General features: G+C 44.9%; 1 protein-coding gene across 1 annotated transcript; it reads left to right on the top strand.

Annotated features, from left to right (window-relative positions):
- Nucleotides 1–326: 326 nt before the first annotated feature.
- On the top strand, nucleotides 327–20,195 carry ASRGL1 (asparaginase like 1). The gene is made up of 7 exons (XM_027531775.1): nucleotides 327–633; nucleotides 1,221–1,421; nucleotides 10,890–11,032; nucleotides 11,706–11,863; nucleotides 17,374–17,492; nucleotides 18,437–18,547; nucleotides 18,889–20,195. Exons 2-7 carry the CDS (start codon nucleotides 1,232–1,234, stop codon nucleotides 19,092–19,094), a joined length of 927 nt encoding a protein of 308 aa, XP_027387576.1. The 5' UTR covers nucleotides 327–633; nucleotides 1,221–1,231; the 3' UTR covers nucleotides 19,095–20,195.
- Nucleotides 20,196–20,918: the final 723 nt, after the last annotated feature.

The following is a 20,918-nucleotide window of genomic DNA, read 5'->3' as shown; positions in this document are numbered from 1 at the left end:
CTGAGGGGTTTGGATTTAAACACTCCGAATTGCCCAGGAACTTTATTAATTGGAGCTGGAAGTTAACTCTTTGACAGAGAGAGCGAGATGGTGGTGGGGGACAGCCCCCAGTAAAGTCAGAGGTGAGAGCACAAAGCAATAAAGTAGGCAGACTCTGGTTTTGGGGGGGAAGATGCTCGAGAATATCCAGGGGGACTCCTGAGGCTCGATCCCGCCTTTGCGTATGCCGAGCCTTCTTCCTCATGACCTTCGTCACGAGTTGAATGCCTCACCGGCTCCCGGCACCTCACACCGAGGAGGAGGAGTTTCCCGCATCCCAATAGGAAGCTCGCGTGGGCGGGGAGGCCAGCATAGCTCCAGCCCCAGGAGCCGGGAGGCGGGAGTCCAGCGCGCGCTGGCTACGAGGGCAGGAGTCCTTGCTCCCCCGCCGCGCGTTGAGGCCTTGCGGTAATTCAGCGGGGCTCGCTGCCCCGCCCTCGTGCGCAGGCGCAGAGCCGTTGCCCGCCGAGCGGTTGCCGGCGGAGCAGTTTCCAGAGCAGCTTTGCGGAGAAACCCGCTTGTGCAGGTTCCGAGGCCGCCAGGGCGGCTCGCCCGAGCCTGAATCCCCGGCGTCCGCCTCCTGCGGCGTGCTCGGTAAGTCGACGGGCCCTGCGGGAAGCCGCCTCCCCAGACCCGGGAAGGCACCTCGTGGGTGCCGGGGCCGATAGTGGGAGGGCGCTAGCGAGTTCTAGCCCCCAGGCCTCCCCCTGGCCCCGCGGCGCAGGTGGGAGCGCGGACAGGCCCCCGGGAAACTGAGGCTCGACGTGGGGCCCGGGAGGAAGGCTGGAGCTGCGGCCCCGGGTCGGGGTAGGTGTGGGTGGCTGGAAGGGGTGCCATCTCCGCCCCTTCCCGGCCCGGGCCTTGAGCCGGGGTTCCTCGGGGAAACTGAGGCCGGATGTCAGCGGGCAAGGAGGGGGCGCGGAGCATCGCACTGCTGCTGCGAGGCGGGCAGGTGCCCCGGGCCGGGCAAGGAAGGGCACCCTGGGCTTTTCGTGCAAAGTTCACACCCAGCCGCCTCTTCTGCTCGCTGGACTCCCTGGGTCTCGGGAATTCGCCTGAGGTTGTAAAAACTGCCCCTGTCCAGCAGTGGAAACCAGACCTTGTCCCCAGCGGGAGACATAAGCCCCATGCGGTTCTCTTGGACCCGTCTGAAAGAACGCTTTCGTCTTCCTAACCCCTAGGATCCATCGCCATGAACCCCGTCGTCGTGGTCCACGGTGGCGGAGCCAGCAATATCTCCAAAGACCGGAAAGAGCGGGTGCGCCAGGGCATCCTCAGAGCCGCCACCGTGGGTTACAACATCCTCAAGCAGGGAGGGAGCGCCGTTGACGCGGTGGAAGGAGCCGTGACAGTGCTGGAAGACGATCCCGACTTCAACGCAGGTAAATGTGCACCGCGGCTAGTGACCAGCGCCACACCGGGTTCAGCTTCCCACGCCAGATAAACAGAACCTTTCTAAAGTGTCGCTGGATCTCTTACCTAATATGCTGAAAAGGCTTAGTTTTTCTACCTGTTGACCAAGTTGCTTTGGGGCTTGCCTGGTGACTCAGGGGTAAGGAATCCACCTGCCAATGCGGAAGACTCTGGTTCCATCCCTGGGTGGGGAAGATCCCCTGGAGAAGGAAATGACAATCCTCTCCAGTACTCTTGCCTGGGAAGTCCCACGGACAGAGGAGCCTGCTGGGCTCCTCTGGGGAGTCCATGGGGTCGCAAGAGAGTCAGACAAGACTTAGTGACTGAACAAGTTGCTTTAAAGAATTTTAAAATTCATTATTCACCCTTTCTTCTTTAATCTGCTTTCTGGATTTCACATACCAAGAGGCTGTTTTATTACATCTTTTTATGGGGTAAGGGAATAGACTGCTTACCCCACAAAACATGGCAACCTTGGAGCTTCAGGGTGTCATTTGAATGGAGGGAGTGAGGCCATGGAGAGACTGCAGGAAAAGGCAAATCACTCCAGATTGGTAGGTGGCAGATCTAATAAGCATGGGAACATACACTAGAGGCTTGTCTTGCTGGATAAGTAGCCCTCTGTTCGTGCCCACCAGAATCTGAAAAGTTTATTTAGAGGCCTTATCTAGGTTCAGCCATGCATACCATCCAGATGATCTCAATACCACGTCTCAAGGCTATGTCTTTGGACAGTTTCTGGTGCAGGAAGGCAAATGGAGGGCGCCTTCCAAGGAAAGAGGAAGGGGTAAGGGCCTCTGATTGCCCCATCACTCCACCCGTCGTGACCGGCTCTTACAGTCCCACACACTTTCTCTTCTGCAATGTCCCTTGAGCAATTGTTTGGGTGGCTAATTTTGGCGGCTGTCTGCCTGCATTGGAGGCAGATGCCACAGCAAGAGTACAGGCACATACAAAAGAAAACACAGGTTAAGACAGTTTATCAGATCCCAGATACCTTTTTCCACCAAGAGTCTCATGATTCAAACCATTGTTCCTAAGTCTTATAGGCTGGGAGCCAAACCACTCAGAGTGTTCACCTGTGTCCTGTGATTTAATAAAAGTGACACATTTTATTATCAGGTATGAGCACACAGCATTCTGTTTGGGTAACGGCAGAGCTGCCTCCTTGCAAGGCAGTAATAATGGCCAAGGCTATTCTGTTTTGGAGGAGAGCTTGTCTCACTGGAGACTTTTCAATGTGCAGGTAGGACAGGCTTTGCTTGCCATCATTCTGGGCTTGATGAGGGAAGCCCTGCGTGTCCCGTCGTGTCCTCCAGCCCAGGGCACAGAGATGGCAGCGGAATGATTGTTCCAGTGGGAAACAGAACATGCTCACCTGGCCTTGAGTAGAGGGAGGTCGGCAGCCTTAGGAACTTGATCTGGTTGTAAATACCATACACGTTAGCCAGGGGAGGCGGTGCTGTCAGGCTTGAGACGGCCTGGGGGCAGGATACCCCAGACCAGAGCCCTCCCCTTCTCCTTTTTCAGCAGGGCACCTTCCCTTGCAGGTTTGATGCATCTCAACAAGCCCAGCTTGCGGCAGGACAGCAGGAGTGGAGATTGAGTGGTCCCTCCTCCCCCATCCGGGTAGAATGTTCAATTGCAAATCCCAGTTGCTGATCCCCCCGCCCAGGTGTGACGGGGCTTGGTGTCCTCAGAACCATAGCACATTGATCCATGGTGAGAGGGCAGTGGCTGTTTCCCGAAGCCCCTTTTTGGTATCAGGCGCTTCCTTGGGGGTCCCCAGTCTGGCATATGAGACAGCAGTTCTACTGGTTGATCATTCAGATGTATTAAAACCTTGAACAGTACTTGTGTCGACGCAGCCACAGTGGTTTTATCTGTTAGTAATTTAAGGTACTGCCTTACTGTTCCATTTTTCCTTTCTCTCAGCCCTGCTGCTTGTGAGGCTTATATAGGAGATAGAACGTCTTTTGTCCAGTTTTGCATATTACAGTCCACAACCTTTGAAATGTGACCTCAGTCACTGTCTGTGTAATGAAGGTACTCCTGCTTGGTACTCAGCTTCTCTGATCTCCTAACAGTGGTACCTGGTTTGCATGGGGACAAGGGAGAGTTTGAGTTATGCCAGATGCGGAGTCCACACAAACCAGGATATGTTAGAACCCTCTCTCAGAGGACGGAGGCCAGTATAATCCGTTTGCCAGTCCCTCACCAGTTAGGAGCTCTGGTGGGTGGCCTCAGACTCCTTTGGCAGTTGCCATGGGCATTGCAGAGAATACACAGGACATGCCATTACTGCATTAACCAAGTCACTGTGTTTTGAGGACAATCCGGCATCCGCGATATAGTGGCCATTCTTTCCATGCCTCACATTCTTGCAGGCAAGCCCAGATGACCCCTCCACACATCCCGACCCCACAGAGGCCCACTTCTGTTGTTTCACATAAATGCATTCACCAAGAGTGATTCTTTTGTGTTTGGCTTCTTTCACTCAGATCAATCCTTTTTCAGAGTAATAATCATCATAACTACTATGAGTGTCTGCTGTGTACCAAACCATGGTCTAAGAAACTTGCCTGATTAACTCACTTAATCTGTACTTCTGTCCTGTGGTTAGGTGTAATTATTGTGCTCATTTTTCAGATGAGGAAGCTAAGGCGCAAAGAGATTAAGTAACTTGCTAGAGATTAAGTAACTTGTCAGATTAAGTAACTTGCTAGAGATTAAGTAACTTGTTAGATTGAGTAATTTGCTAGAGATTAAGGAATTTGTCAGATTAAGGAACTTGCTAGAGATTAAGGAATTTGCTAGAGATTGAGTGACTTGTCAGTGTCTTCTACTGACATAGAAAACCTAAAATCTTGGGATTAGAATACTTCTTAGAATTGTACCACCCATACACCTGACATCTGTCAACAGAAAAGAATTTCAGGAACTCTAACCAGTCATCAGATACTGAGTAATGGTTCTGTCCCCTAGCCTCTGCCCTGCATTCTTTAACCCATAGAATGAGACATAACTGCCTCCGTGGCTGTTTGTTGAGCCAGAGTTTACTAGATGCCCTTCCACCCCTTGCCAGCAGCAGCCCGTGGGGGACTCATTAAGCTCTATGCCTGTTAGCAGTCAGGACCCGGTCGGCTGACAGTGCCCACTTCTTCACAGGAGACCTTCATTTGGAGCAAGGCATTCTGGCCTCCCACCCTCTCTAAACCAATGGGGTGCATTGGTGAGCTAGGGACCAGGGAGCTGCAGCTGCTGGATCTCGTTTCTCTGCTCTGAATCTGGAGCCTGCATTCTGAGTGGCTCCCTTCTCATTTCCCAGTTGCCCACTCTGCACATTGAGGAGAACAAGAGCTGGCTAAAAAGAAGGAAATGAAAGATCTGGGGGTAAAGGTGGAACTTTTAATAGCATACTCTGCACCTCGAGCTCTGTTTTCTGTTTGTCTTTCCCAGCTCTTTTCAGCAACCTCTACTGTAATCCTCTAGAGGGACTATGTGGGAACTGCATACAAAAAGCTGAGCCCTGGCAGTTACTGAGTTAGGTGGCAATAATTTGCATTCCTGACAAAGCTTATCTGAATGTCTGTTAAAGCATTGTTTACATTGTATTGATCTTTCAATATAGGTTTCATTTTATGTTTGAAGCTTGTTTCATAACACTTTGTTTATTAAAAAGTAGTTTATTTATTAGACACCACCAGTTTAAATTTGAATGTTAGGAATATTCTTTAGAGACTCAGATTGGCACCCAAACAGGGACCCTTTGCTTTCACTGGAATTGAGCAGTTTTTACACAAACTTTAGTTAATTTATTTTCCCTATAGTTTTCTCTACAGACTTTTCCCTACAGACTCTGTCTGGTTGCCACGAGTAGGGGCTACTGTTCATCTCGGTGTGCAGGCTTCTCGTCTCCGGGGCTTCTCTTGTTGCGGAGCACACACTCTCGGCGCACGGGCTTCAGCAGTTGCAGCCCATGGGCTCAGTAGTTGCGGCCCACGGGCTTAGTTGCTCTGAAGCACGTGGGATCTTCCCAGACTAGAGATCGAACCTGTGTCCCTTTCATTGCAAAGTGGATTCTTAACCACTGGACCACCAGGGATGTCCCACCTTATTCTTAGTTTTTGAGATTTTTTAATCATGTATGGATGTTGAATTTTATCCAGTCCTTTTTCTGCATCTGTTGAGATGATCATATGGTTTTTGTTTTGTCTATTGACATGGTGAAGATTGACTGATTGATTTTTGAATTTTGAACCAAGTTTTCTTCTCTGGGATTAACACCACTTTGTTGTGATATATGTACATATATGTGTGTGTCAGTCAGTCAGTTCAGTCGCTCAGTCGTGTCCGACTCTTTGCGACCCTATGAAAATTGCAGCACGCCAGGCCTCCCTGTACATCACCAACTCCCGGAGTTCACTCAGACTCACGTCCATCTAGTCGGTGATGCCATCCAGCCATCTCATCCTCTGTCATCCCCTTCTCCTCCTGCCCCCAATCCCTCCTACCATCAGGGTCTTTTCCAGTGAGTCAACTCTTCGCATGAGGTGGCCAAAGTACTGAAGTTTCAGCTTTAGCATCATTCCTTCTAAAGAAAAATGACATATATGTAATTGCCGGGAGCCGACAAGAGACATTCCACTCGTGACAAAGGTCATGAGGAAAGAGGCTCGGCATACGCAAAGGCGGGATTGAGCCTCAGGAGTCCCCCCGGATATTCTCGAGCATCTACCCCCCAAAAACCAGAGTCTGCCTACTTTATTGCTTTGTGCTCTCACCTCTGACTTTATTGGGGGCTGTCCCCCACCACCATCTCGCTCTCTCTGTCAAAGAGTTAACTTCCAGCTCCAATTAATAAAGTTCCTGGGCAATTCGGAGTGTTTAAATCCAAACCCCTCAGATGGCTCTCTAACTCGCCTGACAAATTTACCCGGACTCCTGCAGCTATGCATACTATTGTTTACAGTCTCCCAGCCTCGAGAGGCACGGGAAGCTTAAGATATTCAAATAGCTTAGAGCCTCTCAGAGAGTTAGAAACTGTCAGAATAAAACTAGTAAAAGATTTCATTGATGAGCCAATGCTTGTTGCCAAGTTTTCATATCCCCTTAATTGTATCCTTGAATGTGTATTAATTAATATAGTTGGTATGTAGAAAAAACAAGTAGTGGCCTTGATGTTAGTAACTTTAGACCCTTAAGGTAATAAATTCTTTCCTTTGTTGTAAACCCATTACACATCCGCCCTATAGGAATGCAATTTTATCTTTGGAAGATGGCGCCAAACCTTAAAATAATTACTCTTAGAGAAAATAAGTCTTACGATTGATAAGTCTTTGTCAAGAGTCATAAAATGTTAATAGGCCTTCTGGCCAGAAGATGATGTAAATCACCTAAACCATTTGTATACGATAAATTTGCAGGAAAGAAACCCTGGTTTTTGATAAGGATCAAAAACTGCTGACTTTGCATCCCCTATTATCCTCTATGTGTAACTTAGGGTATATAAGCCCCTGTTAAAAATATAGCTACGGGCCTTGCTCACCAAAGCTTGGTCTCCCCATGTCATTCTTTTCACATTCTGGCTGAAGTCTCCATCTGGAGCATGGATATCCTCTGTGACATTTATTTGCATGGGCTTCTAAGACCCACTCTAGAAGGTGTCTAAGGTGGGGCACCTTCTGCTATTCGAGAGGGCGCCTGCGGCCTCCGTGGTCAGAGCTAACCTGGTGTCACGGGTTATACTGATTTTCCACGTAAACCAAACTACTCAGCCTCTTTTCTCCACTGAATTTTCCTACTGAGCTATCCTCATTCTATTACTCTTATATCTCTAATTAACATATAAATAGTCGCCTAGGCCGTCTCTCCTTCGAATACCCTGGATCAGCCGGGGCAGGACCCCGGCATGTAATATATTCATAAAATGCTGGGTTTGATTTAATGGTGTTTTCTTAAGATTTTGCATCTATGTTCATGAGATACTGGTCTATAGTTTGATTTTCTTATAACATCTGTCTGGTTTTGAAATGAGGATGATGCTGGCTTCATATGATGAATTGAAAAGTGTTCCCTTCTCAACAGTTTTTCTCGAAGAATTTATATAAAGTTGGCATTATTTCTTTGTAATATTTTGTAGATTGGCTTTTGGTAGATTGGTAGATTGATTTTTGTTTGTTTTGATGGAAAGTTTTTATCTAAGAAATCAAAGTCCTTAATAGGCATGGCACTGTTCAGGTTATCTATTTCTTCTTTGAGAGAGTTTTGTCAGTTGTCTTTCAAGAAATGTTTATATTTTATATAAGTTGCTGAATTTGCAACATTTCTGTGTTATGCTTTTGATATCTGTATGGTCTGTAGAGAGGTTCCTTCTTTCATTCCTGATATTTGTAATTATGTCTTTTTTTTTTTTCTTTGTCAGTCTGGAGTTTATCAAGTTGATTGTTCTTTTCAAAGAACTAGCTTTTGAGGGGATGGATTTTGTGAATTTTTCTGTTGTTTTTTTCTTTTGCTCTTTTTCTGTTCTGAATTTCATTGATTTACCTTTGTTATTTCCTTTGTTCGTTCAGCTTGCATTGGAAATAATTTACTTTTCTTTTTCTTTTTAGATCATTAATTTGAGACTATTCTTTGCTGATATACGCATTTAATGTTTTAAATTTTACCCTAGCACTGCTTTCATTTTTTTTTTACCTGTTTTTATATGTTGTCTTGATTTTCATTCCACTCAAAATGTGTTCTAATTTTCCTTGTGATTTCCTCATTATATCATGAATTATTTAGAAATATAATATTTAATTTCCAAATATTTGTGGATTTTCCAAATATCTGTTACTGATTTTTAGTTTAATTCTGTTACAGTCAGAGGATATGCTTTATGTGATTTGCATTCTTATTAAACTTCCTAAGGTTTGGTTTTTGGTTCAGAATGTGTTCTACCATGCCCATTTGCACTTGAAAAGAATGTACTCTGCTATTGTTGTATAGAACAATAAGGTCAAGTTCATTAGTAATGTTGTTCATACCTTCTGTATCTTGACTGTTTATTTCTACTGATTACTGAGACAGGAGTATTGAAATCTTTAATTGTAATGGTGGATTTGTCTTTTTCTCCTTTGAGTTCTATCAGTGTTTACTTTGCGTATTTTGAAACTGTTAGCTGGTGTATAGATTGTTGTCTTCTCAGTGAACTGACCCCCTATATCATTGCTTGGTGTCCTTATTATTATTTAATGCTCCTTATTGTGAAGTATGCTTTGCCTGATGTTAGTATAGTTGCTCCAATTTTCATTTGATTCATTTTGGCATGGTATATAATTTGTCCATTCTTTCACTTTTAAACTATTTGCATCTTTATATTTAAAGTAGATGTTTCATTGGCAGCATATAATTATGTCCTATCTTTTCATACAGTTTGACAATTTCTGCTTTTTATTGGGGCTTCCTTGGTGGCTCAGATGGTAAAGAATTCACCTGCAAAGTGGGAGACCTGGGTTCGATCCCTGGGTTGGGAAGATCCGCTGGAGGAAGGCATGGCAACCCACTCCAGTATTCTTGCCTGGAGATTCCCCGTGGACAGAGGAGCCTGGCAGGCTTGTAATAGAGATGTTTAGACCATTTCCATTTAATGTGATCACTGATATGGTTAGGCACAAGTTTGTCGTCTTGCTGTTTGTCTTCTCTTTACCCAGTCTATTCATTGTTCCCCTTATCCTCTTTTTCTACTTTTTTCTGCCTCCTTTGGAATAATTGAATGTTTATAATTCCATGTTACCTCCTTTGTGGGCCTAGTAACTAAACTTCTTTTTTAAAGGTTGTTTTGGAGTTTATAGTATACATCTCTCACTTATTACAGTCTGCCTTAAGTAATATCAAACTTCATGCATAATAGAAGAACTTTATGCAGTACACGCCTGTTTCTCCTTGCCTAGCCTTTGTGCTACTGCTTTCATATGTTTTATAAGTGATAAGTTACCCAATGCGTCGTTATGATTTTTACTTTAAACAGTTATATTTTAAAGATACTATAAAAGTAAAGGGAAAAGGGGTTTCTGCTTTTCCACATGTTAGCCGTTTGCAGTGTTCTTCATGCTTTGGGGGAATCCTGATTGCCTTTTGCGGTCATTTTGCTTCTGCTTGAAAGACTTCCTTTAACATTTCTTGTGTTTCACAACTGCTGTTGATGACTTTTTTTTGTTAGCTTTTGTATGTCTATAAAAGTCTTTGTTTTGGGTTTTTTAAAGATACTTTCACTGTGTGTAGAATTCCAACTTGACTTTTTTTTTTTCCTTTCAGAGCTTTAAAGATGTTGCTCCTCTGTCTTCTGGTTTGCATTGTTTCTGGCAAGAAATAGACTATCATTTTTCTTTTTCCTTCTATGCCTAATGTGTCTTTCTCTGGCCGCTTTTAACATTTTCTCTTCTCATTGGCACTAAGCTGTTTGATCATGGTGTGCCTGAGTGTAGTTCCCTTCGTGTTTCTCTTCCTTGGACTAAATTCTGATCTGTGAATTTATAGTATTCACCAAATTTGAAAATTCAGCATTTCCTTAAACATTTTTTGTCCCTCTGTCTCACCTCTCCTTTGGGGATTCCAATTATACGTGTGCTGGACTGCTTGAAACTGTCCCTGAGCTCAGTGATAAACTCTGTTAAGTTTTTTTTTCCATCTTTTGCTGTGTCTTAAGTTCATTCTTCTTTTCTGTAGTGTCTAATTTGGTATTAATCCTATCCAGTGTATTTTTCATTTCAAACTTTTTCATTTCTAGAAGTTCTCTTTGGGTCCTTTTCATATTTTCTTCCACATTCTGGTACATATGGAATAGTTACAACAGCTGTTTTAATGTTCTTGTCTAATAATGCCATCATTTATGCCATTTCCGAGTCTGTTGCTATTGACTGATTTTGTTGTTGTTGTTCCTCATTATGGGTCATAATTCCCTGTTTCTTTTTGTACCTGGTGATTTCTTATCAGATACCAAACACTTTTTAGGTGCTGGATATTTTTGTACTCCTTTAAATATTCTTGAGCTTTGTTCTTATCCCTCTGACGAAACAGAGCCACATAGAGGTTAAGAACAACTACCCTTACAGGTATTATCTAGGTAGAGAACGCTGGAGAAAAGCTGCTAGTGGTAAAGAAAACAGAGTAATGAGACCTGATGGTTTTAATACGTTCAAGGAAACCTAATGTTGCAGTAAAATGTTGCCATGGAGAGGAGATGAAGCTGGAAAAGGAAGTCAAGAGGCCAGATCAGGAAGGGCTTCACACCTTTTATTTTGTAGGTCATGGGGTACTGAGTCAGATTTGTGTTTTTAGAAATGTTCCTTTGACAGAGAAGTAGAGGATGAATTAAAGTAGGCAGCTTGGAGAGCAAGCTCTGAAGCCATTTCTAAATTGTTAACTCTTGCTTTTCGACTTCTCTTTGGTTTTAGGTTGTGGATCTGTCTTGAACGAAAACGGGGAGGTTGAAATGGATGCCAGTATCATGAATGGGAAAGACCTGTCTGCAGGGGCAGTGTCTGCAGTCCGCTGTATCGCAAATCCCATTAAACTTGCACGGCTTGTTATGGACAAGGTATGTGGGACCAAACCACCCTTTCCTAAGGGATTGCCACTGCTTCACTTCAGCAACCAAAAGGGGTCTAACTGTGGGGAAACACTTGAGATCACTGTTCTCCTAAAAGTGTATGACAGAACAAAAGCAATGTTATTATTTAAGTTTCTCAAGGAAACCAAGATTCTGACTCATGATCACTTGACCAGGTGTTACATGTTATCTTCCTGTATTTTCTTCAGCCTGTTCTCAACACGTGGTAACATAACACATTCAAACTGAAGAGACCAGCTGTGTAAATAGCATGTACGGGAGAATTCCCCAGTGGTCCAGTGGTTAGGACACTACATTTCCACTGCCAGGAGCTGGGGTCAGTCCTTGGTCAGGGAACTAAGACCTCAGAAACTGTGCAGCATCGTAAATAGATAAATAGCATACATAAAATAAAAATGGATTAAAGTTTAAGACCATATGTAAGTTGAATTCCTGATATTCCATCATTTGGTGGTTTTTGAAAATACAAAAACTCAGAGAGGTAGGCTTTTTTCAACATTCAGAAAATTAATGCCAGTGGAATTTGCATTCTTGAGGCTTTTACCCAGAGAGAACAATTATTTCCACACAGTTGGAACAATTAAAAAGAGTTTAACTTTTTCCAGAAACTAACTATTTTCCCATTTCTTTCTGGCTCCAGACACCTCACTGCTTTCTGACTGACCAAGGTGCAGCAAGATTTGCAGCAGCCAATGGGATTCCAACAATTCCTGGACAACAGCTGGTAACAGAAAGAAGCAGAAAACGCCTGGAAAAAGAAAAGCTTGAAAAAGATGCTCAGAAACCAGACTGTCAGAAGTAAGTGTCATTTGTGGCTCACATGTTGGGGAGTTATCCAGATGTGGAAGTTTGACACATGTCTGATTATCCACATTTCTTAAAAAAGTCCAATATCACAAGGTAGTTTCAGTTTTTGTATAGAATAATTCACACTAAATAATGAAAAAGCTGCTTTTTTGATTCTGAAATTTAACCTCATTTTTTATTCCTATGAATAGTTTATTCATAGTCAGCTGAGAGTTCCTTTTCCAACATGATTTGACAGAGGAATGCTGGGTGTTGATGTATTAATTACGTGCAAGCTTCTCGAGCAGTTTGTTGTCTTCTGTACACTGCCCGGCTCCTCTGTGATCTACACCACCCTCAACTCAGGCACCTTCCACGGGGCAGAGAAGCCCTGGAAAGTGAATTAATCATGTGTTCTGAATTATTGTTTTCCGTGTTACCCATTCAGAAGTGCCAAATAAAAGCCCCCCTGTTTAAAGCAAAACTTGAAAAATACAATTTGAGTGTGGCCCAGAATAAGGAATATAATGGAATATAATCTATTAGTTCTACCCACCCTTTTAGATTTGTAATGTTTAATCAGAGATATACTTTAATATCACCTTAAGAGCTTTTTCAAAATATCCATGTCTGAGCTCCTTTCCTACAGGATCTGATTTAGTGGAGCTGAGGTAGAGAGACCACGCAGGTCCATTAGAAAAAAAAGTTTTCCAGGTGATTACGACATGTCCCCAGGTTAAGCATCTGCTTCACAAGATGGCCATATGTTGGTAGCTGTGATAATCTTGACCAAAGGTGCTATTGTGTCTGGGGCTGCTTTATCAGTGGCTCATGTCCATTTTAATAGAGATTGACACATTGTTTCCAAAAATTCTGCAACAACACCATCTCTGCCAGCCTGAACTGTTCTTCTATATAAGCAAGAGGGGCTCCTGCCCTGGGCCTTGCACTTTAGAAGACCCTCACATCACAAATGGGCTTCCCCAATGGCTCAGTGGGTAAAGAAACCACCTACCACCTACAATGCAAGAGACATGGAGATGCAGCTTTGATCCCTGGGCTGGGAAGATCCCCTGGAGGAGGAAAATGGCAGCCCACTCCAGTATTCTTGCCTGGAGAACCCCATGGACAGAGAAGCCTGGCGGGCTGCAGTCCATGGAGTTGGAAAGAGTTGGACACAATTAAGCAACTTAGCACACAAGCAACAGTGTAGCGCAAATACACAAAACAGTTGGTTGATTGCAGGCCCGTGGGGCACCTCTGTCACTGGCCTTGGCACAGTGTTACCCGTCACCTTCAACATCCGCTCTTGGGACTGATACCATTCAGCCCCCAGGGAAATGCTTCTCTCCATCTCTTGCTCTGTGTCTTGGAAGTAAAGGCCACCTGAGTCTAAAAGCTTGTGGATTATACCACTGCTGACATCAGAAATAGACCCTGTTGGAGTGTGGGGGAAGAACTGAACAGCAGAAGGACTTAGGTAAGAAAAAAAGACAATGTTTTTTGAAACAAATTCTTGTATAACGAAGTGTTTCCCAGTAGTGCCAAGTGTCCTTTTCCTTTCTACATGGTTCAGTTTGCAATTCTGGAGTTATCCACAAATTAGTACAATATCTGCAAGATTTGCACTGAGGGCTATAGGTCTAGACCCGCACTGTCCAATAGAAAAAATGAGAGCCATATATGTAATTTAACCTTTTCTAATAGCCACATTAAAAAAGCAAAAAAAAAAGTGAAATTAATCATATTTATATCATTGAAAAAGCAAGAGATTTCCAGAAAAACATCTATTTCTGCTTTACTGACTATGCCAAAGCCTTTGACTGTGTGGATCACAATAAACTGTGGAAAATTCTGAAAGAGATGGGAATACCAGACCACCTGATCTGCCTCTTGAGAAACCTATATGCAGGTCAGGAAGCAACAGTTAGAACTGGATATGGAACAACAGACCGGTTCCAAATAGGAAATGGAGTACGTCAAGGCTGTATAATGTCACCCTGCTTATTTAACTTACATGCAGAGTACATCATGAGAAACACTAGGCTGGAAGAAGCACAAGCTGGAATCAAGATTGCCGGGAGAAATATCAATAACCTCAGATATGCAGATGACACCACCCTTATGGCAGAAAGTGAAGAGGAACTCAAAAGCCTCTTGATGAAAGTGAAAGTGGAGAGTGAAAAAGTTGGCTTAAAGCTCAACATTCAGAAAACAAAGATCATGGCATCTGGTCCCATCACTTCATGGCAATAAATGGGGAAACAGTGGAAACAGTGTCAGACTTTATTTTTTTGGGCTCCAAAATCACTGCAGATGGTGACTGCAGCCATGAAATTAAAAGACGCTTACTCCTTGGAAGGAAAGTTATAACCAACCTAGATAGCATATTCAAAAGAGACATTACTTTGCCAATAAAGGTCCGCCTAGTCAAGGCTATGGTTTTTCCAGTGGTCATGTATGGATGTGAGAGTTGGACAGGGAAGAAAGCTGAAGGCCGAAGAACTGATGCTTTTGAACTGTGGTATTGGAGAAGACTCTTGAGAGTCCCTTGGACTGCAAGGAGATCCAACCAGTCCGTTCTAAAGGAGATCAGCCCTGGGTGTTCTTTGGAAGGACTGATGCTAAAGCTGAAACTCCAATACTTTGGCCACCTCATGCGAAGAGTTGACTCATTGGAAAAGACTCTGATGCTGGGAGGGATGGGGGCAGGAAGAGAAGGGGACGACAGAGGATGAGATGGCTGGATGGCATCACCGACTTGATGGACATGAGTCTGAGTGAACTCTGGGAGTTGGTGATGGACAGGGAGGCCTGGCGTGCTGCAATTCATAGGGTCGCAAAGAGTCGGACACGACTGAGCGACTGAACTGAACTGAGCTGAAAGTTAACTCATTATACCCCAAATATTATCATTTCAACATGTAATCCAAACCAATATTGTAAAGCAATTATCCTTCAATTAAAGATAAATGAGTTTTTTAAAAAACATGTAATCAACATAAGAAATTATTTCTGAGGTATTTTACATGCTTTCGTGCTAAATCTTTCAAAGCTGCCATGCATTCTGCACTGACAGCATGTCTTACCGGGGACCCCCCACATCTCTGGTGCTCCGCAGCCAGCAGTGCTGTATTGGGCATTGCAGGTCTAGACAGAGCCTGCCCAAGGAACCAGCTCTTTATGCTGGCAGCTAAATGGATGCTGAATATTAGAATTATGAATGGTTTTATTCTTATAAACATACTTAAGATTGAGGGACTTCCTTGGTGGTCCAGTGGTTAAGATTCTGTGCTCCCAATGCAGGGGGCCTAGGTATGATCCCTGGTCATGGAACTAGATCCCACACACAGCAAATAAGACCCAGGGTAGCCCCCCCCCCCAAAAAAAAACACAATAATATGTAAGGTTGAATTAAATTTTTTTAAATGTTGGAATGTTCAACTTTTAGGTAATTTTTATTTTAAATGGTTCTATTCATTAATTATAATAAATGTTTGCTGCTGCTAAGTCACTTCAGTCTTGTCCGACTCCGTGTGACCCCATAAAGGGCAGCCCACCAGGCTCCACCATCCCTGGGATTCTCCAGGCAAGAACACTGGAGTAGGTCGCCATTTCCTTCTCCAATGCATAAAAATGAAAAGTGAAAGTGAAGTCGCTCAGTCATGTCTGACTCTTTGCAACCCCATGGACTGCAGCCTTCCAGGCTCCTCCGTCCATGGGATTTTCCAGGCAAGAGTACTGGCGTGGGTTGCCACTGCCTTCTCCAATAATAAATGTTTAGACCTTAATAATTTTGTGAATTTTAGAAAAAACTAAATTTTGAAATTATATCTACAAATTACTTTTATTCTTTTTTTTTGGATTTGCCCTTAATTTTGATGAAAATATATGCTGATGTACACTATAAGTATAGTTACATTTCAGTTTCTAATTCCTAGACTACTGAAAACGTGTACAAGTCAAGATTTTGATAGAAAAAGAATACTAAAATGGAGCTCATGAAAGAAAACTAAAAGAAAAAAAGGAGTAAAAAAATCTTCAAAGAAATGGTCTGCTTTAAAAGTAAGCAGTCTTCTTCCAGGATGACCCACATAAAATTCACAAAGAACATTACAGATTCTTTGTTCAGTGAAGATTTAATTATGTATCAAAACAATGAAAATTAGAAATATTCTCGCCAAATCCACAACTTGAACAGTTCAGATAAATCCTGACAACTTCACGTTCTTTACTAAAGGAAGATTTAATTGCTAATCACAAAGAATCATAACGCCAGAAGACATGTGCAGTTATTGGAATTGGAGGGGAAAGGCTGAATAAACAGCAAACAGTTGTTAACCAGAAAAGGCAAAGATAAAAAAGATAGATGTAATGTTCTTGAAAGAATAATATAATATTTGGGACTTCCCTGGTGGTCCAGTGGTTAAGACTTCGCCTTCCAATGCAGCCAAAAAGCCAAAGCGTAAAGCAGAAACAGTGTTGTGATAAATTCAATAAAGACTTCAAAAACGGTCCACATCAAGAAAAATCTTTAGAAAACTAATAATATTTGGCCAAGTATAATGGTGCTTTTTATGACCTCATCACATAGTGTTTATAAAAAACAACGCAAGGGCTTCCCTGGTGGCTCAGTGGTAATGAATCCACCTGCCCGTGCAGGAGACATGAGTTCGATCCCTGATCTGGGACAGTCGCACATACCATGGAACAACTTAGACCGTGCCCCACAACTATTGAACTTGTACTCTAGAACCTGGGAGCCACAACCGTTCAACCCATGTGCCACAGCCGCTAAAGCCCGCCTGAAGCCCATGCTCCGCAACAAGAGAAGTCACCGCCGTGAGAAGCCCTCGCACCACAAGAAAGAGAGCGTCCCCCACGCCACACCCCGCCAGTCCACAACTGGAGGAAAGCCTATGCAGCAACACAGACCCAGCACGGCTGAAATAATAAATAAATAAATTTTTTTTAATGGGACATTTTTAGGCTTAGTAAAGCATTATTTCAAAAGTTGATAAAATGCCAAACATAATTAGGGGGAAAAATCTAATGATGAGTATCTAGGAGAGAGAATTCAGATAGGTTCGTTTAATGGGTAATAAAGCAAGAGATGAAATCATGTGTGAAGTTTAAAAAAACTCATTTCCACTAGAATGTACGATGATCAGAAGACATGTTGGAAAAACAAGGCACGCCTGTAATAAAGGGGCTAACATGGTAGGTACATGAAAGGTGTGTAAGCGCGAGGTTTGGCCAAGAGTCCAGAAGTGCTCTGTGTGGCACGTCCAGCTCACAGCGAGTTTGCTTCTAGGCGACGAGCCGTCAGCTGCTCCAATGCTGAAAGTGATGTCTGACTATGTGTGGAATGTAAACCAAACAGGCTTTCTTCGCTGTCACCATGAGTGGGGAATGCTGGAGTCAAAGCATGTCCCATGTGCCATTAACATAGAAGTGTATTAAGCCATGTAGTCACCTGTGGGAGTGTCTCACATCTAGCCTGTCACTCTGTGTTTTGGCAGAAACTTGGGGACTGTGGGTGCTGTTGCCTTGGACTGCCAAGGAAACCTGGCTTATGCAACCTCAACAGGGGGCATCGTCAACAAGATGCCAGGCCGCGTCGGGGACACGCCGTGTGTAGGTGAGCTGGACAGGTGACCCCTGCCCCTGCCCTCCCCCTGTCGTCTTGTCCTCATTCTCGGGTCTCTGTCCCCCGCCCCATTTCTTTCTTCCTTCATCTCTTCCTCTTCCTGTGGCAGCTGTAGAATTTCTGGGGGTGGCCTGAGTTGGGGACGGTTGTCCAGGGACAACGTGGAGAAGGTGGCCTATACAGTAGGTACCTGATTCCTAAATGCTGTGTTTGGGAACAACTTGGGAGGGAGGTGGAGACGGGGTGCTGAAGTCACCCCAGCACCCCCGATGGCTCTTTCTTCTCTGTAACCCGCTTCACGGTCTACAGACTAATTATGCCCAAAGGCTTAAGTAAGTGAAACGTCTTCCCAGGAATGGGCTCAAACGAGCAAACTAAGAAAGCTGACAGTTTAAGTCTGCAGTTATTAGACTGGAGTGGCGTAAGAGCAGCACAGCACCACTCGGTATTACAGGGACTTCCCTGGTGGCCCAGTGGTTAAGACTACGCATGCCCAGTGTGGGGGGCACAGGTTTGATCCCTAGTCAGGGAGGATTCTGTATGCTGCACAGCCAAAAAAAAAAGGATATTACACATCGAAGTGTTCTTTGCATTAACCCTGGAGCACATTATCTAATTCCCAGGAGTGTGTGTGTTTGGGAGAGGGCGCATAGAGGGTGTGTATGTGTTTCATCCTGTGAGGGCTATGTAGATTTGCCCGAGAGCAAAGGAGGAGCTACCCTGGTGTAGCTGCTCCAGGAAAGGTCAGGCCTGCCTCCCCAAGGCTCCCCCTGTCCCCTGATTTCAGAGTATTCGCATGGTGGTCACTAGCGCACCTTGGCATGACACCCTGGCACTCTTGGGATTTAATTTTCATGTAGCTTTAGACCTGTAATATGTGTTTGACTTTCCTGACTGTTGCTGCTCAGTTAGAACCAGTCCCCTTCCTTGAGCAGGATCTGGAGGTTACGCTGACAATGACATCGGAGCTGTCTCAACGACAGGGCACGGTGAGAGCATCCTGAAGGTGAATCTGGCCAGACTCGCGCTCTTCCACGTTGAACAGGGTATGTGGAACCGGGAAGCTGCTTATAAATAGATGGAGAAGGATAGGAAACCCTTGCTTTGCTTTCAGGTTGAGTCCCTATCTGTTAGAAAGGGAGAATTTGGAATACTATTCGCCTTCTGCCTCCAGGGGGCAGAAGAGAGACTCTGAGCCTGGGTTCATCCCAATGGAGCAGAGGGGACTTGTAGAGAGAGTTAAGAGTCGTTGTTTGAGACATTCAAGTAGAAATCACTTACCAATAATCTTTGTTAACACGCTTTGTTTTTTTCATACTGTAAATAATTTCCCCATCAGATTCCTTTCAATAACTTGTGCTGTTCTCAACCTCTCGTTGTTTTTCAGGAAAATCACTAGAAGAAGCTGCCAACGCATCACTGGGTCATATGAAGTCAAAGGTCAAGGGCGTAGGTGGTATCATCATGGTCAACAAAGCAGGAGAGTGGGCGGTGAAGTGGACCTCCACATCCATGCCCTGGGCAGCGGCAAAGGATGGCAAGCTGCACTCGGGAATTGACTTCGGCGACACGAGCATCATTGACCTGTCCTAAACCCCCAGAAGCTGTATTCTAGAAACTAGCTTGGAGGTGACGCACGGTCTCCTGACGTGGAGACTTAGCTTCATCAATTAGATCTAGAAATAGAAAAATTCTGCAGCCTGTCACTCGTTTTGTTGCCTTGATCAGTGTCTGGTTGGGGGCGGGTTCCAAAGTGTGTGAGAAATGCCCATGTTAAGATAAAAATAAGACCAGTGAAGATGACCAACTCCACGGAGCCTCCCTTATGAATAGTCCCCATTGTCTGAGATTAGAAAGAAGAAACAGCAAGATCTTAACAGTAAAGAAAGGGCCTCGATGCAGGGAACGGTTTTGGAGTTGGGGGACCTACAGCAGTAACAGAGGCTGTAGGTTCAAGGGTGTGGGGGGTTCGGAGGAGAGGGCTCTGGGGCAGGACCCAGTGCAGGGCACAGCAGGCAGGAAGGAGCCAGTGGACGCGGTGAAGGGGACACGGCAGCAGAGTTAATGGAACACTGGATGTTGCAGAGCTCATTCAGAGTCGGAAGAACATTAGGCAAAAGAAACAGAAAAACTGGTTTTGTTAAGAAAGTGAGATCTTCTCTGACTTACCAATACAGACGTGTTTCCAGATGCTGTAAAAGGACCCTCTGCTGACCCCTGGCTCTCAGCTGCAGGTGAAGGGTCGTCATGGGCACCCTGGAGCCCCTCCCAAGATTAAGAGCTTTCTCAAGCTCACTCCCGAGCCTGCTCACCTTGTTTCCGCCCCGCCAGCCAGCTTCCGCCTCCCAGACCCCCGGTTCTTCACAGTGAACCATGGGGCTTGTGACCTCTCTGCCTCTCCTACAACAGGAAAGGCCAGTCCGTGTCCAGATGACCCCGACTTAACAGCGTCCGTGACTATCCAGTGCCGTGGGTTCCCCCAGCTGAACTGGGTGTCCACTGTAGTCAGCATGGTGGAGAAAGTCATTTCCTTGGTGGAGAGTATTCCTATTAACCTCTTTACACTGGAGACAGTATTTTTGCTGTGACAAATCTGCTCATTTTTTTACAACCTGTCAGGGCTTACTTTCTGAAAAGAAATTGCTTCACTTTAAATTCCATATGCCACTAATAAAATGTATTTTGAAAGAATAACAGTGTGGTCAGGAGTCACTGTTGACGAAGACCAGAATGTACATGACCTCCCTTGTCTGTCAGTTCAGACAGGTGAACTTGTTAGACCTCTCAGCCTAAGGGTGGTGTGTGGATGTGATAAGACCACCTGCCTTGAGGAGACTATTTGAGAGTTTCCAGAAGAATGGAGTTTTGGGGGGATGGGCTAAGGAAGAGGCCCAGCCACACTGCAGTAATTAGCAGGGCTACAGATCCATCTTCTTGCCAGTTGCCGACCTTCAAGCCAGATGGTCTCACAGGCCAAGCCCCTGTCCCCTGACCTTCCCTGCACCCGTGTCCTCTGCTCTGAGCCCGAGAGAGAGAGAGAGAGAGAGAGAGAGATGGAGGCCGGCCGAGTTTGAATCTTGCTTATCCCCACGACCTGGGTGACCCTGGGCAGGATAACTTCTGAGAATGTGGTCATCTATAAAGTAGGTCACTCTGACGATTAAATGAAACAGACGCCAGCTGCTCAGTGTTTTATCTCCAGAGCCTCTGGACAGACAACATGTGGCCAGGCCCCAGGGGAGTCCATGCGGTTGTGTCCTTTAAGCCTCAGATGCAACCTCCGCCCTTTAGAGATGGCATTCTGTCAGCAGGCGTGTTCATTCACTGGGGCTGCCGGCACCCAAACACCACAGGCGATGGCTCACGATAGACATTCCAGAGGCGGGAAGGCCCAGGTCCAGGCGTCAGCAGGGTGGC

The sequence above is a fragment of the Bos indicus x Bos taurus genome, chromosome 29 (genome assembly GCF_003369695.1).
Source record: "Bos indicus x Bos taurus breed Angus x Brahman F1 hybrid chromosome 29, Bos_hybrid_MaternalHap_v2.0, whole genome shotgun sequence".
NCBI classification, from domain to species: Eukaryota; Metazoa; Chordata; class Mammalia; order Artiodactyla; family Bovidae; genus Bos; species Bos indicus x Bos taurus.
This window is presented reverse-complemented; position numbering and strand designations above follow the sequence as displayed.

Coding starts and splice junctions, on each gene's coding strand:
- ASRGL1 (XM_027531775.1), top strand. CDS start 1,232: ATGAACCCCGTCGTCGTGGTCCACGGTGGCGGAGCCAGCAATATCTCC. Junction 1,422..10,889: donor CGATCCCGACTTCAACGCAG/GTAAATGTGCAC, acceptor CTTTGGTTTTAG/GTTGTGGATCTGTCTTGAAC. Junction 11,033..11,705: donor CACGGCTTGTTATGGACAAG/GTATGTGGGACC, acceptor TTCTGGCTCCAG/ACACCTCACTGCTTTCTGAC.